At 39.2% G+C, this 27,130-nt stretch overlaps 1 protein-coding gene across 2 annotated transcripts in view; it reads right to left on the reverse strand.

Moving 5' to 3' along the window:
* ANAPC1 (anaphase promoting complex subunit 1) overlaps positions 1–20,219 on the reverse strand; it is a 101,984-nt gene extending 81,765 nt beyond the window's left edge. For both annotated transcript variants that reach the window (XR_009521505.1, XM_060027358.1), the window contains exons 1-11: positions 19,984–20,219; positions 17,273–17,509; positions 16,112–16,273; positions 14,210–14,261; positions 13,537–13,637; positions 12,874–12,956; positions 11,708–11,781; positions 9,825–9,970; positions 9,387–9,607; positions 8,462–8,671; positions 5,930–6,025 (exon numbers count right to left, since the gene is read on the reverse strand). Coding sequence is in view for 1 of the 2 variants with exons in the window: in XM_060027358.1 (XP_059883341.1) it covers positions 5,930–6,025; positions 8,462–8,671; positions 9,387–9,607; positions 9,825–9,970; positions 11,708–11,781; positions 12,874–12,956; positions 13,537–13,637; positions 14,210–14,261; positions 16,112–16,273; positions 17,273–17,485 (1,358 nt within the window). In the remaining variant the exon portion in view is untranslated. The remainder of the gene's footprint in view (positions 1–5,929; positions 6,026–8,461; positions 8,672–9,386; positions 9,608–9,824; positions 9,971–11,707; positions 11,782–12,873; positions 12,957–13,536; positions 13,638–14,209; positions 14,262–16,111; positions 16,274–17,272; positions 17,510–19,983) is intronic.
* Positions 20,220–27,130: the final 6,911 nt, after the last annotated feature.

Consider the following 27,130-nt stretch of genomic DNA (forward strand, 5'->3'; position numbering starts at 1 on the left):
GAAAAACAACTAAATGAACTGGAGATAGGCAACCTTCCAGAAAAAGAATTCAGAATAATGATAGTGAAAATGATCCAGGACCTCGGAAAAAGAATGGAGGCAAAGATCGAGAAGATGCAAGAAATGTTTAACAAAGACCTAGAAGAATTAAAGAACAAACAAACAGAGATGAACAATACAATAACTGAAATAAAACTACACTAGAAGGAATCAATAGCAGAATAACTGAGGCAGAAGAACGGATAAGTGACCTGGAAGACGGAATGGTGGAATTCACGGCTGCAGAACAGACTAAAGAAAAAAGAATGAAAAGAAATGAAGACAGGGCTTCCCTGGTGGCGCAGTGGTTGAGAGTCCGCCTGCCGATGCAGGGGACACGGGTTCGTGCCCCGGTCTGGGAAGATCCCACATGCCGCAGAGCGGCTGGGCCCATGAGCCATGGCTGCTGAGCCTGCGTGTCCAGAGCCTGTGCTCCGCAACGGGAGAGGCCACAACAGTGAGAGGCCCGCGTACCACCAAAAGAAAAAAAAACAGAAATGAAGACAGCCTAAGAGACCTCTGGGACAACACTATACGCAACAACATTCACATTATAGGGGTCCCAGAAGGAGAAGAGAGAGAGAAAGGACAAGAGAAAATATTTGAAGAGATTATAGTCGAAAACTTCCCTAACATGGGGAAGGAAGTAGCCACCCAAGTCCAGGAAGGGCAGCGAGTCCCATAGAGGATAAACCCAAGGAGAAACACACCGACACACACAGTAATCAAATTGGCAAAAATTAAAGATAAAGAAAAATTACTGAAAGCAGCAAGGGAAAAACGACAAATAACATACAAGGGAACTCCCATAAGGTTAACACCTGATTTCTCAGCACAAACTCTACAAGCCGGAAGGGAGTGGCATGGTATATTGAAAGAGAAGAAATGGAAGAACCTACAACCAAGACTACTCTACCCAGCAAGGATCTCATTCAGATTCTATGGAGAAATCAAAAGTTTTACAGACAAGCAAAAGCTAAGAGAATTCAGCACCACCAAACCAGCTCTACAACAAATGCTAAAGGAACTTCTCTAAGGGGGAAACACAAGAGAAGAAAAGGACCTACAAAAACAAACCCCAAACAATTAAGAAAATGGTCATAGGAACATATATATCGATAATTACCTTAAACATGAATGGATTAAATGCTCCAACCAAAAGATACAGGCTTGCTAAATGGATACAAAAACAAGACCCACATATATGCTGTATACAAGAGACCCACTTCAGACCTAGGGACACATACAGACTGAAAGTGAGGGGATGGAAAAAGATATTCCATGCAAATGGAAATCAAAAGAAAGCTGGAGTAGCAATACTCATATCAGATAAGACAGACTATAAAATAAAGAATGTTACAAGAAACAAGGAAGGACACTACATAATGATCAAGGGATCAATCCAAAAAGAAGATATAACAATTATAAATATATATGCCCCCAACATAGGAGCACCTCAATACATAAGGCATCTGCTAACAGCTATAAAAGAGGAAACCGACAGTAACACAATAATAGTGGGGGACTTTAACACCTCACTTACACCAATGGACAAATCATCCAAAATGAAAATAAATAAGTAAACAGAAGCTTTAAATGACACAACAGACCAGATAGATTTAATTGATATTTATAGGACATTCCATCCCAAAACAGCAGATTACACTTTCTTCTCAAGTGCGCACGGAACATTCTCCAGGATACATCACATCTTGGGTCACAAATCAAGCCTCAGTAAATTTAAGAAAATTGAAATCATATCAAGCATCTTTTCTGACCACAAAGCTATGAGATTAGAAATCAATTACAGGGAAAAAAACGTAAAAAACACAAACACATGGAGGATAAACAATACGTTACTAAATAACCAAGAGATCACTGAAGAAATCAAAGAGGAAATCAAAAAATAACTAGAGACAAATGACAATGAAAACACGACGATCCAAAACCTATGGGATGCAGCAAAAGCAGTTCTAAGAAGGAAGTTTATAGCTATACAAACCTCAAGAAAACAAGAGAAATCTCAAATAAACAAACTCACCTTACGCCTAAAGGAACTAGAGAAAGAACTAAAAGAACAAACAAAACCCAAGGTTAGCAGAAGGAAAGAAATCATAAAGGTCAGAGCAGAAATAAATGAAATAGAAACAAAGAAAACAATAGCAAAGATCAATAAAACTAAAAGCTGGTTCTTTGAGAAGATAAACAAAATTGATAAACCATTAGCCAGACTCATCAAGAAAAAGAGGGGAAAGACTCAAATCAATAAAATTAGAAATGAAAAAGGAGAAGTTACAACAGACACTGCAAAAACACAAAGCATCCTAAGAGACTACTACAAGCAACTCTATGCCAATAAAATGGACAACCTGGAAGAAATGAACAAATCCTTAGAAAGATATAAGCTTCCAAGACTGAAACAGGAAGAAACGGAACATATGAACAGACCAATCACAAGTAATGAAATTAAAACTGTGATTAAAAATCTTCCAACAAACAAAAGCCCAGGACCAGATGGCTTCACAGGTGATTCTATCAAACACTTACAGAAGAGCTAACATGATCCTTCTCAAACTCTTCTAAAAAATTGCAGAGGAAGGAACACTCCCAAACTCATTCTATGAGTCCAGCATCACACTGATACCAAAACCAGACAAAGATACTACAAAAAAAGAAAATTACAGACCAATATCACTGATGAATATAGATGCAAAAATCCTCAACAAAATACTAGCAAACAGAATCCAACAACACATTAAAAGGATCATACACCATGATCAGGTGGGATTTATCCCAGGGATGCAAGGATTCTTCACTATACGCAAATCAATCAATGTGATACACCATATTGACAAATTGAAGCATAAAAACCATATGATCATCTCAATAGATGCAGAAAAAGCTTTTGACAAAATTCAACACCGATTTATGATAAAAACTCTCCAGAAAGTGGGCATAGAGGGGACCTACCTCAACATAATAAAGGCCATATATGACAAACCCACAGCAAACATCATTCTCAATGCTGAAAAACTGAAAACATTTCCTCTAAGATCAAGAACAAGACAATGTTGCCCACTCTCACCACTATTATTCAACACAGTTTTGGAAGTTTTAGCAACAGCAATCAGAGAAGAAAAATAAATAAAAGGAATCCAAATCGGAAAAGAAGTAAAACTGTCACTGCTTGCAGATGACATGATACTATACATAGAGAATCCTAAAGATGCTACCAGAAAACTGCTAGAGTTAATCAATGAATTTGGTAAAGTAGCAGGATACAAAATTAATGCACAGAAATCTCTTGCATTCCTATACACTTATGATGAAATATCTGAAAGAGAAAGTAAGGAAACCCTCCCATTTACCACTGCAACAAAAACAATAAAATACCTAGGAATAAACCTACCTAGGGAGACAAAAGACCTGTATGCAGAAAACTATAAGACACTGATGAAAGAAATTAAAGATGATACCAACAGATGGAGAAATATACCATGTTCTTGGATTGGAAGGATCAATATTGTGAAAATGATTATACTACCCAAAGCAATCTACAGGTTCAATGCAATCCCTATCATATTACCAACAGCATTTTTTACAGAACTAGAACAAAAAAATCTTAGAATTTGTATGGAGACACAAAAAACCCTGAATAGCCAAAGCAGTCTTGAGGGAAAAAAACAGAGCGGGAGAAATCAGACTCCCTGACTTCAGACTATACTACAAAGCTACAATAATCAAGACAATATGGTACTGGCACAAAAAGAGAAACATAGATCAATGGAACAAGATAGAAAGCCCAGAGATAAACCCACAAACCTATATGGTCAACTAATCTATGACGAAGGAGGCAAGGATATACAATGGAGAAAAGACAGTCTCTTCAATAAGTGTTGCTGGGAAAACTGGACAGCTACATGTAAAAGAATGAAATTAGAACACTCCCTAACACCATACACAAAAATAAACTCAAAATGTATTCGAGACCTAAGTGTAAGACCAGACACTATAAAACTCTTAGAGGAAAACATAGGAAGAACACTCTTTGACATAAATCACAGCAAGATCTTTTCTGATCCACCTCCTAGAGAAATAGAAGTAAAAACAAAAGTAAACAAATGGGACCTAATGAAACTTCAAAGCTTTTGCACAGCAAAGGAAACCATAAATAAGATGAAAAGACAACCCTCAGAATGGGAGAAAATATTTGCAAACGAATCAACAAAGGATTAATCTTCAAAATATATAAACAGCTCATGCAGCTCAATATTAAAGAAACAAACAACCCAATCCAAAAATGGGCAGAAGACCTAAATAGGCATTTCTCCAAAGAAGACATACAGATGGCCAAGAGGCACATGAAAAGCTGCTCAACATCACTAATTATTAGAGAAATGCAAATCAAAACTACAATGAGGTATCACCTCACACCAGTCAGAATGGGCATCATCAGAAAATCTACAAACAACAAATGCTGGAGAGGGTGTGGAGAAAAGGGAACCCTCTTGCACTGTTGGTGGGAATGTAAATTGATACAGCCACTATGGAGAACAGTACAGAGGTTCCTTAAAAAACTAAAAATAGAATTACCATATGATCCAGCAATCCCACTACTGGGCATATACCCAGAGAAAACCATAATTCAAAAAGACACATGCACCCCAATGTTCACTGCAGCACTATTTACAGTAGCCAGGTCATGGAAGCGACCTAATGCCCATCAACAGACGAATGAATAAAGAAGTTGTGGTACATATATACAATGGAATATTACTCAGCCATAAAAAGTAACGAAATTGGGTCATTTGTTGAGACGCGGATGGATCTAGAGACTGTCATACAGAGTGAAGTAAGTCAGAAAGAGAAAAACAAATATCGTATATTAACACATGTATGTGGAACCTAGAAAAATGATACAGATGTACCAGTTTGCAGGGCAGAAGTTGAGACACAGATGCAGAGAACCAATGTATGGACACCAAGAGGGAAAGCCGCAGGGGGTTGGGGATGGTCATGTGATGAATTGGGTGATTGGGATTGACATGTATACACTGATGTGTAAAAAATTGATGACTAATAATAACCTGCTGTATAAAAAAATAAATAATATTCAAAAATTTAAAAAAGAAATCTTGTCAAGGATGAAGAAACTGGAACACTCAAACATTACTGGTGGGAATGTAAAATGGTACAGCTTATTTGGAAGACAAATTTAGCAATTTCTTTAAAAGTTTACAATGAATTTATCATTTGATCCACTCCTAGTTATCTACCTATCTATCTACATGAAATCATGTATGTCCACACAAAGGCTTTGGCTCCAATGTTCATAGTGCCATAATTCACAATGGTCAAAAAAGTGTAAACAAACCAAATGCCCATCAACTAATGACTAGATAGACAAAATGTGGTATATTTATACAATACTACAAAGCAAGAGGAATAAAATATTTATACATGTTATACATGGTAGGCCCTAAGAAACATGCTAAGTGGAAGAAGGTGGACACACAAAAAATTATATATTGTACGATTCTATTTACATAAAATATCCAGAAAAGGCAAATCTGCAGAGGCAGAAAGCCTATATACTGGTTGCCTGAGGTTGGGAATGGGAACAGAGACTGAATGCAAGTCAAGCACAAGAGATCTTTTTAAAGTGATAGAAATTTTTAAAACTGGATTGTGGTGATGCTGCATAACTGTAAACTTACTAAAAATCATTAAACTGTACACTTAAAACATGTTAATTTTATGGTATGTAAATTATTTCAATAAAGCTACTTAAGTCAAAAAAAAGAGAGAGAGAGAGAGAGAGAAAAAGAAAAAGAAAAAACAGTCCTAAGTTTATTTATACCAAATAAATGAGATACATAAACGCACTTACCGTAACTGGAGCTGGGACTCTACTAAAAAGCACAAGAACTTCTGCCCACATAGATCAGATGTAATAAAGACTTTTGAGGCCTGTGAATTTTTCTCCCTGTAATAGATAATATTAATAAAGAAACTGTTGGCACTCACTTAAAAATCTACCATAGTAATTATTAGAAGTCTTTGAAAATATTCTACAGGAAATACTACTTGGGCCAAGCAATAACCTTGAAAACACAAAAGCAGTTCTAAGAATTGAACTTCATGATCTCTAAGATTCCTTTCAGCTCTTTGACTCTGAGTCCACTACACAGCTTTTTTGGGGAAAAATTACAATAAATGTAATCATTACCAACAGACTTTTTAATTCCACATTATGCAAGCTGCCTACTGCTAAAGTAATGCAAACTTGAAGAGATCTTAAACCTCTTACAGGGTCTAAGGGGTCAGACATTTTATAACATGACCTCTCCAATCTATCCTCTCTCTCAGATTAGGCTCCACTTCATCCCTTTTTTTTAACCCATACTCAAAAATTCTCTATTCTCAAAAATTTCTTTGTAACTCTGTACAATAAGGATCTGCAATATATCCAACTTAGCAATAAGGTATTTAAAGACAAATGATTTTTAAATACAGGGAATTTTTATTCTATATATAAGGAATTTTTATTTTATAAGAAATTTTTATTTTATATATATAAAAATAGAACATACTTCAACACTGTACTCACATCTTTCCTTTCCTCCAACTGCCTATCCCTGACCTGCCAGCCTAAGAACATGCGCTTGTCTTTCTACTCGGATGTGGAGAGCTTAAGGCCGTACAGCCAGCTGTATTTTCAGTGCTTTCCCTGCTCTGGGTATATAGTCTTTTCGTAGCCTACTCTCTCATATTAAAATGAGTCTTTAAATACAGAGATGGACTAAATATTAGATTATATAAAGGACTTACTGTTAATTTGGCTGGGTGTAAAAATGGTAGCATGGTTAGGTAAGAAAATGTCCTTACTTTTTAGAGAAACACACTTAGGTATTTAAGGGCAAAAATGAAGACTAATTTTCTCTAACATAGTTCAGGAAAAACAAAACTCTCCCTTGACCCTGAGATTCCCTCAGCTAGTTTTGTATCCTCATTCCCATTCAAAGGCAAACTCCCTGGACAGTCTGTATACCTATGTTCACCTCCTCGGTCCCCATTTACTTTTTCCACCCCATTCCACTCCACCCTAGACCCCTACCCCCAGGTGCTCTGGCCAAGGTCACCAGTGACCTTGCCATCCAGGTACTGCCTCTCTGAGCTCACCTAAGAGTGCCACACTTCACCAGCACCTGGCAACATTGGCATCTTCTTCTCAAAAGCCACTTTTCTTGTGTTCCATGACATGTCCTGCTGCTTCCCCCACCTGACCTCTCTTGCTCTGTCTCTCTGCAGCAGCTTTATCTCTTTTCACCCCTCCCAAATCTTAAGCTTCCAAGACTTTAGTCACTAGCCCTCTTCTGATTCTACACAGCCTGGTTTTAACTATTCGGAGGCCACAGACTCTGAGAATCTAATGAATGTTAAACCCTCCGCTAAAGAAAAGGCCTATACACCACACATCCCCATGATTACTATCTTTGATTCCTGAGGGTTACCAGAACCCCTGCAACTGCAAGCTCATCCACAGGCCCTCCTCGAACCCAACCTCTACACACTCCATAAACTCCAATCCACCTGTCTTGCCTCAATCACCACTGATAAGTGACTGCTCTGACCCCTGAGTTTATGACCCACATATAAAGCACCTTCTTACAGCTCTCATCAAACAGAACAGCCCAAAAGGCCATCTGTCTCCACCTCCTCTTTCGCAGCCCTTTCCCCTCCTCCTGCACAAACAAATGGAGAGTATTTTTAATTCCCTGAACAAACCACACATTCACACTTTTGCACTTTTCTTCTGATCCCCTCTAACTACTGTGTACTGCCTCGCTTACCCACCCAGGGAATACCTAGTCATCTTTCCAAAGCCCTACCAGCAGATGAGCAGTGCCACCATCCTCCAGCTGTCTCTTTCTGAGGACAGGGACAGCAACTTATTTGCTGATAAACCACAGCCACCAGTACACACACTGGCATTGACTGAATGACTGATTAAAGAGAACATAAAAGGAGGAAGGTCACATGGAACAGAGGTCTGAGTTGTGTTTCCCAGAAAAACAGCTGATACTCAACTAACATAAAGACAAAACTTAAGAAAAATGTTATAAATTCCCAAGTTTCCTAATCTACAGAAATTAGTTGTCTCTCCCTAAAACATCAAACACCTCAAATCTGAGAGATTACTAAGGAAGAAATAGCAAATGACAAAAGAATATTTTTATGATCACCTTAATATCACTAACACCCTCTACTGAAACTGAGGTAGCCTTTAATATATATCTCTATGTATTTTAGAAATATTCATAACTGCTTATACTCAAAGGAAGCTTTACACAAAATGCCAAGTATTTTCTAAAACTTTTAGTATCATTTTTCTTTGAATATAAAAATATATACTCCAAACCTTATATTAGTAATCGTTTCTGTCCATAAATGGTCCATACAAAGTTCAGGAACAATTGGCTCTGTTTCTGGTGCAAGAAAGGAGCCGTTAGAATTACTATTTGGAGAATGAGAAATACTGTGTCTCTTTGGAGATTGATTATGGCTTGAAAGGTTGAACCTTTGCACCCCTGAAAAAGAGTGCACTCCTAAGGCTGGAGAATGAGCACGACTGCAAAATAAAGAGAAAAGAGTGCACCACAATTAATAACACAGGCTGATATAACACACTTTCTAATAAAGCTTTCCAAATTCTATGTATGGAGAGTATTCATAACATAAACCCAGTCAGAAATACAATTTTTTTAAAAAGGAGTAGCTACTTAAACGGTTTGTCAACATGCTTTATTATATTCTAAGGATTTAGAATTCCTGTTAGAATTCTTTTTCTTTAACTGAAGATCAGTTCATTTTCTGCCTCAGAAAATCAATTATTTATACCAATATTATTCAAAAAAGTTTAAACTATGTTCCTATACATTCAAACATATACACACCAACAAAACTATGTCCCTATTGTACCAGACAGATATTAACAAAAACAAAAGAAAAGCTAATGCAAATTAAGACAAAAGAAAACAGTACCAAAAAATTTCTGTAATTAATATTCACCAAACTGCTGCCACTTAGTGGTAAAAATGAGGCACTCTTACAACAAGCACTGGCAGTCTCTAAATATAACTCAGTGAAAAAGTAACACAGTAGGCCTGGAAGTCTTAGTAAAAATAGCACAACTGGAATAATGCTGTTTTCTCTAAAAGATACTCAGGATCTGTCAACAGAAATTTTAAATCCTTCAAATCACAAGAGAAAGTTTTAAAAGAAGGTATCTTTTTCTTGGGATGTCTTGTTTAAAGCAAGGAAATGCTTCCACACTTAATTCCCACCTGAGAGCTGCCATGTTGGAAATGGAAGGTGAGCGGGAATGTAGGCTGGGCGAGGAGGCTGAGCGACTCTGGCTGTGGATGGAGGAGTAGTTCTGGAAGGGGGAAGCCACGGGGGAGTCTCCCCTGGAGAGGCTTCTGAGGTGTGCTGTGAGCGAGCTGCTGGTGGCCACATTCTGTGGGGTGCCCCCCTGTTCAGAGAACTTTAAAACAACATTCTCTTCCTTAAGTCAAAATGAAAAGGGGGAGGGGGCAGAAAATAATTAGATTAAAAGGGCAATTTCCTTGTGAGAATGCAGGGTAGTTGCCAGTTATTAAAGATATAATATCTTTTTACCTAAAGCATTCAACCTATTTCACAAGTGATTCTTCTAAAAACCTGCAAAGTTTTTAGTATTAACTATCCTTTTCTATTAAGAAGTGATCTGCCTTCACCCTTACCTCTGTTTTGACTCTCCGGAGAGCCCACACAGAATGCAAACCTTGAACGGTGTCATAGGTCATTACAACGGAGGGATCAGTGTTGAGAAAAACAATTTTCATTGCATGATCTACAACATATTGTACCCGTGATGAACCAAAAAGACCTTAAAGACAGAACAGAAATGATCAGGTATAGCACAATGGACTTTTACAAGACTGTTGTTTATGAAGTGACTTCTTGCAATTCCTAAAGATAAAGAGAAATCAAGGCAATTAAGGCACAAAAATCTATTAATATATTACATAATTAACCCTCAATTTTTAATAAATTTATTTGGGCATCAATTCCTTTAAAATATATTAAAGATGAGAATCTTACGAGTTTTGATTTCACACACATGCAACTAAATGTTGAAGGTTTGTGCTGACTAAACCATTAAATTCATCAGCCACAGGTAAAAGGTCCATGACTCCTTTAATAACTGACTTATTCTTAAATTACACTCAACCATTCGACCAAGTTTGACTTCCTTACAGGTTCTTTTCTTCTCTAAGAAATCTGTTCTCTACTATAACTATTCAAACAGTGCTGAACAGTACACTACTGTTTCTGCTTTACTGGATACACATGCAAAATAAGTTTTTTCCTAGTGAGTCCAGCTTTTACATCTACAGTACCATAAACTGGTTTCTACATCCTTATTTGACTGTCTCCTAAATGTTGCCCTCTCAGTTAAAATACTGAAAAATTTTAAAAGAATTATTTTATAAAAGGAGTACTTTATAAAGAAAGAAATAAAAATCATTCATAATTCCACTCAAAACAACCTCTACTAATATATTTTGGGAGCACTCGTCTGAGTTTTTTTTTTTTCCTATACAGACATATTTTTTATGTTCTTACAAAATTAGGATGATATTGCAGTTAGTTTTGTACCTTACTTAACATTATGAATAAGCAATTCCTGAGGTCATTAAATATTATTCAAAAACATGATCAATAATGGCTGCATACCATTCAATCACACACTCTGACATGTTTTTTTAGGTTGTTTGTAGTTGTTAGCAGTATAATATAGAATTATCAATAAACTTTTTCTGTAAAAGGCCAAAGAGTAAATAGTTTAGGCTTTGCAGACATACTGACTCTGTAGCATAATTTTTTTTGTTTTCTACAACCTTTTAAAAGGGTAAAAACCACTCTTGGCTCTTAAGTCTTAGAAAAATAAACTGGATTTAGCCCCCAGGCTGTAGTTTGCCAAGCCCTGATATAGAAGATAAAAACCTCAGTGGTATTTCAGAATATATACTTGGGATAAAGTCCTTAAAGTAAAATTGGTCAAAGAATATAAATATTTTTTTTTAGCCTTCAAGTCCTCATTATTCATAATAGCCTATGTTTGGTCACATTTAAAATTTTAAAACAAGCATCTAGAAATACCTCTAGGAACTATTAAAAGTCTGAGTCCCAGCAAATTATGTTATTATGAGCAGGGAAAATGAAATATTAAAAATTTCCAAAGTAAAGGTCTAAGGCCCTACATTTCTTTATTCCAAAAAAAGGAAACGATTTTAGTTTATCTAAGTATTGTTCATTTACTTACTAATTACTAAGGAACAAAGTCCAGAGTCATCTACAGGTAAGTTAGAAAATATATCAGTATTTCTGGTTGATGTATAGGCTCTATTTTTACTAAAAGAATAGCTGTTAAAACAATTAATACCAGGGTATTCAATGAATTAATTAATATGAATTATTTTCATAATAAGAGTTATTTTTAAATGCTTAAATTATATTATTTTTATAAAAGAAATCTAATTTTCATAAGCTCCTTTATTTCCTCCCCAGCCCCAAACTTAAAAGAGAGCCTACGTAAAAGAATTTATAAATATACACTTACTTCCAGATTTACAAACAAGAGGTGTGATTTCATCTAGTGGATGCAGCATGCTGAACAGAGTGGGTAAAGGTTCTCTAGTAAAGAACAAATAAATAATCACCAACGTAAGATGACTCCATTTGTGCACAAATTTTGTACTTTCCTTGCAAAGAAATGTCTTCTGCAGATTACACTAACAACTAGAAACCTACCATCTCAAAAAGCAACCCTCTAAAAACTTTTGACCTACTGTTTTTCACAGTATCTTCTATTTTATTCCTAGAAATCTTTCCTCTTATGCAGGGTAAATTTGCGCGCGCACACACACACACGCACACGCACACACACACGGAACTCAGTGTAGCCCAGGTAGTATCTGAGCAGCAGTCAACACCTTTCAGAACAAGCAGAGTAATGGGCATAAGGCAGTCATTTTTTTTTAAAAACCTCTCTTAGTGGCAGTGTCTCTAACAACTAGGAAAGAAATTTCGTCTTCTAGACCTATTGACAAAAGAGAGTATTTAAAAATAAAAAGAAGAAACACTTCAAGTAAATGAAATGGCTGCATTTTCTTAAGGAGTGACTGAAAAAAGAGGAAAAAACAGACCTTCTATCTAAACACAGAGAGAGATTAAAATCTATAAGCAGTTTTCTTAAAACTCAGTGTCTACTACTTGCACCACACTGTGACAGGTACTGTATGTTCCTGCCCGTCAACGAACTCACAGCTGATTAGGGAGACAAAGTAAACACACTATAATTTATTACGCACCTAAGACATAAGAAGCGCTATGTCAAGAGATTATATACATTAGCTTGTTAAATTACTGCATAAATCCTAAGAAATAAATGACAGTATTCTTCCTGTAACAGATAAGGAAACTAAAGCCAAAGCTAATGATTTGCCCAAAGTAACATGATGGAAAAAATGGCAGAGCTAAGAGTTGAGTTTTGTTATCTTTAAGCCAAGTGTTTGCTCAATTTTACTACTTGGGGAAAAAAGCTGTAGATAATTAAGAGCCAAGTGAGAAGTAGAACTCATAAGGGTACAATGCTGAGATGAGAGAAAAAGGCATCTATCTGTGCTGACAGCATGGAAATTATCATCATCCCAAACTTTTGGGTAAACAATTTTACCTTAGAACCAACCAAAAAAAGCCCAAGGAATCATATTCTGACCTGCATACCTGGGTGGGCCTGGAGGAACCTCATGTGAAGAGCTGCTTCGTTCAAACAACAAGCCATACTTCGTGGGCCAAACATTTGCAACCTATTGGGTAAAAGGGTGAGGAAAAAAACAGAAGTAAAAGAAACTATTCTTTATAACATGTTTTTACGAAACATTACAGAACATTAGATTTCCTTCCAATTTAATAAGAGTTTTGCAAAGTAACAATCATTAACTATAATTTTTTTAAGTAATTCTAACAAGTAAGTCTAAGACAAAATCAAATCTAAGGAAGAGAAGTTCGACCTGAAATTCCTGCCAGTAGCTAATATCAGTACCAAAGTGACAGTGTGATTAAAGTGTAACAACAGCATTAGGGCATGAAAAAGATAATGAGAAACAGGAGAAAGACTAATATTGCTCAAGTGCTTGAATAAAACCAAAATGATTTCTTCTATGTCACTTAAACTGAAAAAAAACCTCTCAGAAAAGACTTCATAATTCACTTCACTAAATAATTTATTTTTAAGACAAAGGATGGAAATGGTAAGCCACTACAAGTTTATTTCAGTAAAAATAACATTTTTGATTACAAGACATGAGAGTAGCAATACTTCTGAAACCAATTAATTCAAGAATATTCTCCAGTAAAACACAAAAACACTGAAACACTCAAGTTTACCTGAAAAGGTAAAGAAGCTATGTAATCCTTTCCTTCTATGCTATGCATGTTAATACATGAGCTTTGCAATATACATATGCATTTTTCTACTTCATCACTACCTGAAAAGAGAGAGTACAACAAGATATATGCATTGTTTTCAAAACAAAAATCCCAATAATCATAAATTGCAATTCCCGGGACTTCCCTGGTGGCACAGTGGTTAAGAATCTGCCTGCCAATGCAGGGGACACGGGTTCCAGCCCTAGTCCAGGAAGATCTCACATGCTGCGGAGCAACTAAGCCTGTGCAGCACAACTACTGAGCCTACGCTCTAGAGCTCGAGAGCCACAACTACAAGCCCAAGCGTCTAGAGCCCGTGCTCTGCAACAACAGAAGCCACCGCAATGAGAAGCCCGCACACTGCAACAAAGAATAGCCCCTGCTCACCGCAACTAGAGAAAGCCCGCATGCAACAATGGAGACCCAACACAGCCATAAATAAATAAATAAATAAATAGTTTTAAAAATAAATGAATTGCAATTCCCAACAACACAAATTCTTTAATGCACAATATAAAAATGCTTGCGCTAACCCACCATTATTAGTGGCTTACTTATTTTGAATGAAAAAAAATGAGATAAACATTTGGAATCATCATAAGATCAAATAAAATTTCAAAAAGGAACTTACTGTAGTCCTTTTCAGACTTATCCTGTGATATAATGAAGTCACACCACAATGCCTAAAATCAAAACAAAATGCTTACCTAGGAAAATGACATCTAAATAATAACCTATTAACTAATGGTATCTAAATAATAGTGTCACCTACATAACGGTCCCTCCTCATCAGCTCAACACATATACCATGGGAACAAAGAAAAATAAGATAAAATTAGACTAATTAATGATAACTATCTTAAGGAAAGATAAACTATGCTTGCAAATAAAAAGAAAAGGGAAAACAAAATCAAGAAACGTACTAGATAGCTTTGCAGCAAAAGTGAATTCAAATAGTGGTTCAACCTGTAGTAAACCCTATATCCTATACAAAGCTAAGATTATCAGAAGAGTTGAAAATTGCCAAGCTATTTTATAATCTCCAGACTTACCTAATCTTGTCATTCTCTGACTCGCCAGAAAGAATGTTTAGAAAAACATTTCCCTTTCTTAAGGGCCCATCTTAAAAATATATATACAAACTAGGAAAAGCCGTTAAACTTCAACTGACAATCACTTATTGAAATTTTTAATGGCATTTTTATGTGTCTTTTTAATTGTGGTAAAATATACATAACATAAAATTTACCATCTTAACCATTTTTCAGTGGTATTAAATACATTCACAATGTTACATGAGGGGGAAATCATCAGCAAAAAGAGCACTGGCTTTGACACTCCTGGATGGAAATGCTTTCACACATGCTCTCAAATTTGGGAATAATTCAGTTGACCCTTCCTAATAAATTGTTAGAAGAGTACAACACTCATCAGGAAATAGTTCATGGAAAAAAAAAAAAGCAGTGTCGAGGTACGATTTCAGTGTCTACAAATGGGGAACTTCACATGAGTAAAAAGCTTCTAAAAACCTCCTGTCAGTAGCCTAACAATTAATGCAACCAACAAAAATGTTTTCACTTCTCCCCCAACTTGATATTCTAAAAACTTTCAGTAAGAAAAGATGAAACAGTACAGTGAACATCTGTCTCACCTGAGTTCTGCCGTACCTGTTTAAGGGCATTTGAGTACACGTGGAATTGCAGGGGGCAGGGGCTATTTGAAAATTGCACACATCATGACACTTTACCCCTAATCACTTCATCGTGCATTTCCTAAAACTAAAGATGTACTCCTATATAACCACAAAACCGTCATCCCACCTGAGGAAAAATAATGTAATTTTCTTCTAGCACCTGATGTCCAGTCCATTTTAGCAAGTAATTCATAGGGTAATACCTTGGTGCCATGGTAATATCCTTTCACCCAAGAGTGTTAATATCCATTAACAATCCTTTTCTGAATCCATTATTACACTGGAGGTTACAAAGTGGTGATTTTTTAACTCTACCCTTCTTTCTATATTAGCTGGCATTCGTCCATAAAAAAGGGTGTTCCTTCATTAACTCAAGATGAACTGCACGTCTTCCTAGAAAGGCAGGGCAAATGCTTAATTCCTTCCCTTTACCGATTTTCATAATAGAGTTAGGTGTAATAGCCAACTGCAATGATAACAAGTTAGGTTTTTTCTTTCTCTTTCTGATTATCACTAGGAACCAGATTTTTATTTATTGAATACTCTGTAATCAATTATAATCATCATGTGTTACAGTATTCTTTGTACCCTCAATGTCTTAGAAATTTTTACTGAGAATAACAAATTGAATTACTCAAGAACAGTGTTTAAAGACTATCATTAAATTGACAAAAGATGATGTAAAAAAAGTGATGATACAGAAAACAAATGAAATTTTTTAAATGGACACCCAGCTGCTGGGACCATTACACTGTTTTTATTGTTTCTGTTAAATTTTAGGACAAAAACTTTTTTAAGTGTTAAGCAGTCAATCAAACGCTAAAATTCAAATCAACTCACCTGTTGAACAGGACTGTCAACTGTAAACGCTTTATAAACAGCCAATGCCTGGCTTTTACTTCCTTTGCTCCAGATAACCATATTTCCAGCCACATAGAGTTCCTCATCGTAATCTACTTCTTCTCCAATTTCACTTACGCCTTTCCTTAACTGCCAGCTCTCCTTAAAAATTAACACATGTAGGACATGTTCAAGCACTTTTTTCCAAAGTATGGAGCAGGATTTATTAATTAAATCAAATAATCATTCAGAGACAAGTTTCCTACTCTCTCTTTGCCTGGGGAGTAAGACTCAATCTAAGCCCAATTCTTAGAAGCTTAGTGCCACTGATTAACAAAGTGGGGTGTGTGCATATGTGTATTATATACCTTACAGGATGTTTTATATTACACTACTATATTATTTGCCCCAAATATAAACAAACAAAAATTATACCATATCTATAGATCAAAAAATGAAACCAACATGCTAGGGAAACTAAAATGGTATATTAGGTGCATGGGGAAGTGATGGAGAGGGGGCAGGAAGGTGCACATGGGAATCACTGGGGGAGTTTATTCACAGGGTAGATTTCCCTGCTTCACAACTAAATATACATTCACCTTCCTTCCCTTGTCCCACTCATCAAAATAAATGGGAGAGAGAAAGGTTCAGATTTCTAACTACATAGACTTCCTCTCCCTGAGATTTTGGTATCCCAAAAGGAATGAAAGTGGAATAAGGTGGGAAAGACTGATTTCCTGACACACGCTAACATCTCATTCTCCTATTTAAGAACTAGTACTCTATCTACTTATGTGGCATTTTCTTTGTCCTCAAGAAACATGTAAGTCTTTTTGCAGCAGGGACCATTTCTAACTCTACCATCTAATAATCAAACAACATGAAATCTGGTCCCCACATACTAAGGGAAGAGAAAGAGGTTTAGAATGGACCATAATCATAGCACTTATTATAAAACCATGAGTTATATGCCTAAATAAACGGTTATGACACCATAATACAATGAAGTCATTATTTTAGTCTTGACTGAAATTACCAAATCTTAACCACTACCCTAGAAGTAGCATTATACTCATTTCTCAGTTGCAGGTAGCCTTAAATTACAAGTAGATCACAACATTCTATATTTCAAAAATACAATGGGAAACTTAACGGAACCTTCTGTTTCTCGTGGATCGTAACCTCCTGAAGGGATCCCACCAAGCCAGCGGCACCATCAGAAGACCATAACTCCGACGCTGGCTGCAGCTGGCGAAGCTGAAGGTTCAAAGCATTAGGGTGGTGCTTGCAGTGGTCTCGACCAAAAGGAACAAATTCCTGCAAATCCCCGGCTGCAATCATTGTTGCCCCTTCTTCATAGAAGTTCGACATGGGTTCCAAATATCAACATTATTTCTGTATGAATTCAAACACACTCTGGTCAGCTTCTAGAGTTAAAACCAGAATAAAATATCATAAAAGTTTACAGAAGAGTCATTAATCCTTAGATGAGTGTCAATCCTATTACACTGGAGGTGTACAAGTAATTAAAACATCAAAGGTCATTCCAGATCTGACTCTCAGGTGATTACAGTTATTGCCACATTTTAGTTGGAGACTGACCAATAGACGGTTACCACCAAAGGAAACCGCTGGGTTGAGACAAGCACTTACATCCCACAACACCTGTCCTATTCTCCTACTACTATATGCTAGTTTTTCCACACTTCACATATGAAGTATTTAGACAAGTTGTACTTTACAGTCCCATGACTGCCCGGCTTCTCAACATTTAAGGTCATTTCTGTTCAGCTGTTGGAAACTCATTTGAAAAGCACACCTCAAGGACCACTGGCATATTGGAATGAAACAAACAAACAAAAAAACACCAAAAAACACATATTACTTCTAATTCGTCACAAGTTGAACTACTCGTTTCAGCTGACCAATCCACAAAAGACCTAATAAACTGTCAAATGTCACCAGTAGTTTTGACACCCCAATCCACCTAAACATATGACTACAATCAATTCCAATTTGGGGTCCAAACACAGGAAACCAAGGCATGAAGAACTCTGGCCATGGGACAGCCACACTTGCAGCAAATTTATGAGTCCTAGCTTTTAATTAACACAACCTATTACAGTACAGCTTCTCACTATAAAGATGTGGCTGAGCTGTGGGTGGAACCATGCCCCTTTACTTCCAAAACATTTCTACATACAGCAGTTGACAGCTAGTAAAATTCACTGTATAATGTGGTATATAAGGTGGATGCCAGTTCTCTCTCTAAGAAAACACCTACATTAAAAATGGATTCTGTGGCATCACATTTAAGCTACGATCCTCAAACAGATCAAAACCAACGTTTGACCACAGCACCACAGACAACTTTAAAGGGTTTGAAATGGCACTCACAATTAAAAGTTTAACTAGGGCTTCCCTGGTGGCGCAGTGGTTGAGAGTCCGCCTGCCGATGCAGGGGACACGGGTTCGTGCCCCGGTCCGGGAAGATCCCACATGCCACGGAGCGGCTGGGCCCGTGAGCCATGGCCGTTGAGCCTGCACGTCCGGAGCCTGTGCTCCGCAACGGGAGAGGCCACAACAGTGAGAGGCCCGCGTACGGCAAAAAAAAAAAAAAAATAAAGTTTAACTAAATTTGACTTATATTTCTCATCTGAGGTCTTTTTGGCATCAGTAGGGTTTTTTTCCCGCAATATCTCAAAGCCCCTGTAGTTCCTATGCAGCTCCTCTAGGGTCAAAGTTATTTTGCTATGAATTAAATGCTATTCCTGACATAACCATATGCCACAATCAAAACACTTTTATTTTCCTCCCGCTAAAATTCAGAATTGAGAAGACCTGAACTTGGGATATAACTAAAACAGTACCTTATAAAACTTACAAGAAAAAAATAAAATTCAGCTGGCCTTCTTATATTCTAGTCAACAGGATAACCAACATTAAAAATCTTGCGAGTTCATCCGACTTCAGTTGTACAATTTTGAAACGTTATCCTATTAAAACTTTGAGAGGGGCTTCCCTGGTGGCGCAGTGGTTGAGAGTCTGCCTGCCGATGAAGGGGACACGGGTTCGTGCCCCGGTCCGGGAAGATCCCACATGCCGCGGAGCGGCTGGGCCCGTGAGCCATGGCCGCTGAGCCTGCGCGTCCGGAGCCTGTGCTCCGCCACGGGAGAGGCCACAACAGGGAGAGGCCCGCGTACCGCAAAAAAAAAAAAACAAAAAAACGTTGAGAGAAAATTACAAAAATATTAATTATGGTTATTTTCATAGTACAATATCTTTTTGTACTAATTAAGGCGACACATTTAATACTTTTGCAATACCCCAAATTTTTATGTTTTTACTTATTAGGGGACAACATAAAGAACTACAGATGAAAGTACTGTATTAAATTGATATGCTATAAAACAAGATATCAGCATTGCTTACTAGGAACAAAAACTACCCCGCCAGAGGTAACCACACAGTTGCTTCAAGAGTAAACCCAAATGCACACAGAAGACACCTTGAGTTGAGACTCCGCAAAAAGGCAGAGCTTCCCCGGCCTCTTTAGGGTCAGGTGAAACAGTCTAAGAGCCTGGGTCTCAGAACATCGTATCACAGCGGCAAGGGGCTGAACTAGAAGCTAAGGCCCACACGGGACACCGCGTTTAGCTCAGGAAGGAAGCCGGCGCAGAGTGGAGCAGGAAGGTGCACCCCGTAAAGCCCAGCCCGCAAGCTGGGATCCTCTTGGCTCTGGCGCCCGCTCAGGGCCCGCCCCGGGCTCCCAGCCCTCCGGGTCACCGCGCGCGGGTAGGCCTCGGGTCGGGTGAGAGAGCTACCGGACAGGCAATGAACCACCAGGCGCTGCGGGCCTGGGCCCTTACCTGTGTGACTCGGGACGCGTCAGGCGCGGCGAGCCCCGGCTGCTCCCCGGAGGCGCGGGGGCCGAGGGGGCCCGAGGGTGGCGGCGGGGACGGTCACGGTGACTCCTCGGCCGCTGCAGCTTCTCATTCCCTCTCCCTCCCCTATTCCGGAGGAAGACTGGGCAGCAGCTGCGAACACGACTGCTAATGACAGGCAGGCGTGCAGGAGAACCACTCAGGCGAGCTGTTCAAATGGACGCGTCCATGTTGAATTTCCCGTCCTGCTTCGCGCCGAGGCGGGGCTTCGCCGGGAGCGAGCGGCGTTCCCGCGGTCCTAGCGCCTCCGCAGTTGCACGAAGGAAGAGCGAGGAGGAATTTGCTGGGTATTTATTTGTACCTTCAGCCTGTACTGGGATAGGATCTTCCTGGCATCCAGATCTTCCCCAGGTCATGTCAGTACGAGCCTGAACTGCGTCATAACTATGAATTAGAAGGTTTTCTGGCCAACTTCGCTCTCGCCTCCTGACCCCCAAATTGGAGATATATGCCTGCAGGCTTGGGGGACGGTGGGGACTCTACTGATTTTCTCTCTTTACCAGTGCACTTTAACCTTTTGGGGGTCCGGACCTTTTGAAAAGTTGATGAACGGTATAGAGGTCCTCATAAAAACGTTGCGTGTAGTAATCTGAGCTTCACAGAGACTTCCCCTAGCAATTCATAGATCCAGGTTAAGAACCCCAGCTTTACCCCTCCCTCCCTGTCTGTGGATTCAACCATAAAGTATCACACTTGTGGAAACTGTATAACTCTGTTGAGCTCTAATCTCCCATTGCGTGGTGTCGCTATGTTAAAAGGATTGATAGGCGTCCTATTGCCTGAGAAATAAAGTTCAAATTCCTTATCCAGAAATATAAAGTTGCCTGAAACTTTATGTCTTCACTAAAATTATCTCCTTAGGGTCTCCAAACACATCTTGCACTTCGTGGTATCTTGGTTCATTCTCATCTCTTTATTTGAAATGTCAACCTTCAGGGTTTAGCTCAAATGGCCTCTTTTCAGAAGGCTTTACTCCAACAGGAAGGAGCCTGCTGAGGACTGAATATTTGTGTCTCCTCCCCAAATTCCTGTGTTGAAACCTAATGGCCTATGTGGTGATACTAGGAGGTGGGACCCTTAGGAAGTGCTTAGGTCATGAGGGTGGAGCCCTCATGAAAGGGATTAGTGCCCTTATGAAAGAGACCCCACAGAGCTCCCTGGCCCCTTCCACCAAAGGAGGACACAGCAAAAAGACGACTGTCAATGAACCAGGAAGCACAACCTCAGCAAACACTGAATCTGCTAGCACCATGATCTTGGACTTTCCAGCCTCTAGAACTGTAAAGAATAAATATTTGTTGTTCATAAGTTTATGGTATAGCAGCCCAAAGGGATCAAGATAGAACTTAGTGTATCTTAGACTTTGAGACCAAAATATCCCCAGACATCCCTGCCCTGAGGGTACACATGAGGTCAAATTAACAATCACATTAACAATGCTCTGCCTTTATCTTTTACCTATTTCCTCCTACAGGGTCCCCCCTCAGCACCACTCCCCCTCTAAGTCCTCTTCCTACCAGTCCTCTTCCTGACCTGGTCTTTCTGGGAGAAACAACATCAGGACATATCCCAGTTGCCTCTCAGAGTCTCTGAGTGCCACCCTCCACCTCTTGCCCCACCTCAGCCACCACCATGGCCTGACCATACGTGGACCCTCCTAGAGAAAGGGACACCATAGGCTGGTTCCACCAGCCCTGTCAGCCCCACTACCAGCCACTTGCCACAGAGGATGAGGCCCTCTGCCCTGGCTTTGCTGTGCCATCAGGCCATTGTCACACTCCCTGGGGCACTGGCTTGGAGGGAATGCCTCCCCATGGGGTGTGCAAGCTGATATAAACCCAAAAGTGTAGGGAGCAAATTTAGATCAAGGCAAATTTTGTTCAAGAGGAGCAAGGCAGGAAGGAGCCAGAGACATAAATTCCCTTTTCTTTTCCCTCTGGTGGACTGTTCTACAGCATGGTTTCTTTGCACAGCCTGCCAGACATCCTCTGTGGCTGAGTGGGCACGCCTGCCAAGCAGTCAGCTGAGTTTTTGGGCAGTGGCCAATGCAGTGCTTCTCATCCTTCCCTTCCCTTCCCTTCATTCTCTCTATCGTGGGCTAAAGCATCAGCACTCATCAAATTCGCCTTCAGCTCTACGTTTTCGAGAACACAGTCCACAAAGTGTGTCCTATGCGGCTTATTGTCCAGTCTGTGAATAGAGTTACTGAAAGGGTTCGCACAGCTCTTCTTCCTGGATCTTCCTTTGTCTGCCAATAAATTCTCTCAAGATGCCTCTCCGTGGCCTCCGCCTATGATGTTTTCCCAGAACTGGGGTTCCCTGAAACACAGGACTTTCCATTTTAAAATCAGACATCCCAAGCAAGCTGGGACCACTGGTCACCCTAATTTGCAGTCATAAGAGGCAGTTTTCACATGCATTTGAGCAAAACCTAACCTTCTGGGACCTTGGGTAATGAACCCCGCAGCATATAAAACACAATGTTTTCTCTATTCAAACGTCTGGCTAGCCTGGCTGGCCCAAATATGTCTCACCGGTATTTGTAAAAACAGTTTCAACATCGGGGCAATTTACAACACTGCACTGAACAAACAGGAAGTCTAAATATCTAGGAAATTCGAGGTTTTATTCATTTAATCAAAGCTTGTCCCATCTTAAAGGGGAATTTACTTTCCCAGTTTTAAATTTTCCCTTCTCAAAGAGAGGTTTACTATATATACATATATATATATATATATATATATATTTTTTTTTTTTTTTGTGGTATGCGGGCCTCTCACTGTTGTGGCCTCTCCTGTTGTGGAGTACAGGCTCCGGACGCGCAGGCTCAGTGGCCATGGCTCACGGGCCCAGCCGCTCCACGGAATGTGGGATCTTCCCGGACCGGGGCACGAACCCGTATCCCCTGCATCGGCAGGCGGACTCTCAACCACTGCGCCACCAGGGAAGCCCCGGTTTACAATATTTTGAGTCCACAATGTAAATGCTACTTTTTCAAATCTCAGTAACCTACTTTGCCCTACAAAAACACAACAATTTTAGAGAGCTGTAATTAGAGATTAAATTGAGAGTAGATGCCATGTGGAAACTCAACTGGATTCAACTCTCAGTTTTACAGAGGCAACTCTGAGGTTAATTTGCTTAGTACCTTTTGTTTTAAGTTCTTGCTTCCCAATTCTGATTTTATCCAGCAATATTTTCCTACTTTAAACCTCTGGATCTCTTGGCTATAAATGCTAAATTAGTAGGCAGCAAGACTTGAACTAGTGACCGTAATGGACTTTTTCATAGTACAGTGAATATGTTGTTATATGATACTGAATGCAGGCATTAGCTATAAATGGCACCAAGTAGTCATTCCCTGTATGGTAATGTAACCAGCAACAACTAAGGAAATACTTTCTAAAATCCCTCCGTGATAAAGGTATCATTTTTTATTTTTATTATTTTATAAATTTATTTATTTTTGGCTGCGATGGGTCTTTGATGCCGCATGCGGGCTTTCTCTAATTGCGGCGAGTGGGGGCTACTCTTCATTGAGGTGCACGGGCTTCTCATTGCAGTGGCTTCTCTTGTTGCAGAGCACAGGCTCTAGGCACGTGGGCTTCAGTAGTTGTGGCACGTGGGCTCAGTAGTTGTGGCTCACGGGCTTAGGTGCTCCGGGGCATGTGGGATCTTCCTGGACCAGGGCTCGAACCTGTGTCCCCTGCATTAGCAGGCGGATTCTTAACCACTGCACCACTAGGGAAGTCCCGATAAAGGTATTCTTAGCCATTGTGAGACTTTACCCAGTAAGGGTGGGTAGTTGAAGTTGGTAGAGAAAAAGGGACACCATACACTGAGAGAGAAGAATTACAAGGCTTGAATTCTCACTTGACTAGTTAATAAGTTCAGAGGTAACTTTGAACTTATTATTATTATTTATATTCCCACCGCTGAAAAAAAGCGGGGGGGGCTTTCCAATTTCCACAAGTGAATATGTGCTGTACATCATATCTATAGCTTTTTAAGAACTCTGAGTGGTTTGAGATTTTTACCTTCTCTGCCTGCCACAGTTCCATAAATGCTGGTAGAAACCAGAAAACTGCCGGGTCAAAGATGAAGAATAATTTGTTACTTACAGCAGAGCATCAGCATTTTTGTGCCAGTTCCCTGAGTCCAAATTCCCACAGAGTGATGTGTAGGCTGGATGACATCTACATGCACCCTGGATTGCATCACAGGAAAGAACAGAGAGCTTAGGAAACCCAAATCTTTAATAATGGGTAGTAAGAATGTCTGCCCTTGGCTCCAAGGGAGACACGATCTCCATCTTCTAAGGCTGTGAGCAAACCTGCCCTTTGGTTAAGAAGTAGACACTATCTCTATCTTCCAAGGCTGTTCACTACACAAAGGAACAAGGGCAGACAGTGCCCCCGAAGCAACAAGCGGCAACCTGAAAGACCGATGGAGAACTGTCTCCCAACATGGCAAAGTATAACTTTCATTTTAATGAAACTTTACTATTAACTAGCACCCCTATCCAATATCAAAGTTTCTTCTCTACAAGCAAACTAAAAGACACAGGACCCGGGACTTCCCTGGTGGTCCAGTGGGTAAGAGTCCATGCTCCCAGTGCAGAGGGCCCGGGTTTGATCCCTGGTCGGGGAACTAGATCCTGCATGCATGCCGCAATGAAAATAAAAAAAGATCCTGCGTGCCACAACTAAGACCTGGTGCAGCGTAAATAAATATTAAAAAAAAAAAAGACACAGGACCTAATTTCATAAAGGTTGTGTATTTGTCATCTCTTGCTGTGTAACGATATTACCACAAACCTAGTGGCAATGCGTATTTATCTCCCAACTCCTATAGTCAAGAATCAGGCATGGCTTAAGTGGCTCCTATGATTAGGGTCTCACCAGACTGTAGCCAACATTTGGCATTGAGTCTTGAAAGATACTTAAATCAGTTGGGAGGCGTAAATAGGAAAAGTCATTTTAGGCAAAGAAATCGGCCCAGGAAAAGGCTTGGAGATGACAAAGTTTATGACTGGTTTGCAAATACCCCAAGAAGTTTAGGAGTAGAGAAAATAAATCCAGGAGTATGTGCAGAAAGAGAACTAGCAAGCCAGGATGCTTATTCAAGAATTATCTATGGACCACATCAAAAGGACAAAGAAGCCAACTCTAAGGGGTGCCACTGGCCTAAAGGAATAATTTGAGTATCATAAAAAACAATGATCTTGGGGACTTCCCTTGCGGTCCAGTGGTTACGACTCTGCACTTCCACTGCAGGGGGCATGGGTTTGACCCTGGTGGGGGAACTAAGATCCTGCATGTTGTATGGTGTGGCAAAAAAAAAAAAAAAAAAAAAAAAGATCTTAATGGATTAAAACACATTAGATATGTAAAAATGTGCATTCATAATGATGCTAAACAAACAAACAAGACCTTGTTGATTAACAATGGAGGTTAGTAGTGCACCAACTTGTTTCTCTGAAATTTGATAATTAAAGTGAAAGTATCCAGCACTTATTCAGTCCTTCCTCTGTGATCTCTGCATTTCAAGAATAATCAATGAGGGGACAGGGACAAATTGGGAGATTGGGAATGACATATACACACTACTATACATAAAATAGATAACTGGGAATTCCCTAGCAGTCCAGTGGTTAGGACTCGGTGCTTTCACTGCCAAGGGCCCAGGTTCAATCCCAGGTCAGGGAACTAAGATCCAACAAGCCACATGGCATGGCCAAAAAAAAATTATAAATTAATTAATTAATTAAAATAAAACAGATTACTAATCACGACCTACTGTATAGCACAGGGAATTCTACCCAATATTCTATGATAACCTATATGGGAAAAGAATCTAAAAAAGAGTGCATGTATGTATATGTATGATTGGTTCACTTTGCTGTGCAGCAGAAACTGACACAACATTGTAAATCAGCTATACTCCAATAAAAATTTTTTTAAAAAAGAATAATCAATGAGCTGGTGAGAGAAAGTTCTTTTTATAGAAGAATCCCAGGTAGTAAAGAGAATTATTGAAAGTATTAGAAACTCACTGTTCCCAGATAAAGGACTTAAGAGACATGCCAAAATGCAACGTGAGGACTTCTTGTTTGGATCTCTTGACCTGAACAAGCCAACTATTAAGTGACATCTTGGACTCAACCAGGGAAATTTGAATATGTACTGAGTATCAGATGATGTGAAAGAATTATTAATTTTGTTAAGTGTGATACTGGTGATTAAGTTCAAAAAAATCCCTATCAGATTGAGATGCAGATTAATTTAAGGGTAACATAATGTGTCTGGGATTTGTTTTAAAGAACTGAAGCCAAAAAAGATGGGGGGGAGGGAATACATGAAACTAGACTGGCAAAACGTTAACAATTGTTGATACTTTGTGATAAGTATGAGAGCTCATTACTGGAAGTGGAATCACTTTTGCCTATGTTTAAAATTCTCACAGTAAATACTTTTAAAAAGAAAATAATAAATAAACAAATGCTACCTTTTCAGAGAGTACTTTTCCAACCACCGTCTTGAAGCTGGTACCCCAAGTCCCCCCCTGCGATCCAGTTTACTCCCTTTAGAAAACTTTCCACAAACGGTAACTCTTCTTTTTAAAAAGTATGTGTTTCTTAACTCTCTCTCTAGGATACAAGCTCCATCCTGCTCATGATGGTGGCAAGCACCTACCACTCAGTCACGTGCATAGAGGATGAGCAATATATATATTAATGAGCGAATGAATGAATACTGAAGCCAGATATTGGTGAAGGTGGGAGTAACGAGTACTCTCAGGCACTGAGAGTGAGCATGTAAATGATGGGGAACATCTCTGGGAGACAGAAAGGAGAGTAAAGATAAGTAGACCAGACTGCTAGACAGCTTTCATCATAGGAGGAAAAATGGAAACAACCAACAAGAGGGGACTTCTAGGTAAAAAAGACAGATTAAACAGAGTGATCCTTCCCCAAGGGTTAATTAAAAAACGATAAAGGATTTTCTTCGAAGTTATAAACTCAGGAGGATGGGATGCATGGGAAAGGAGACAATAGCTTAAATATTTCGGA

Source organism: Delphinus delphis, chromosome 12 (assembly GCF_949987515.2).
Source record: "Delphinus delphis chromosome 12, mDelDel1.2, whole genome shotgun sequence".
NCBI lineage: Eukaryota > Metazoa > Chordata > Mammalia > Artiodactyla > Delphinidae > Delphinus > Delphinus delphis.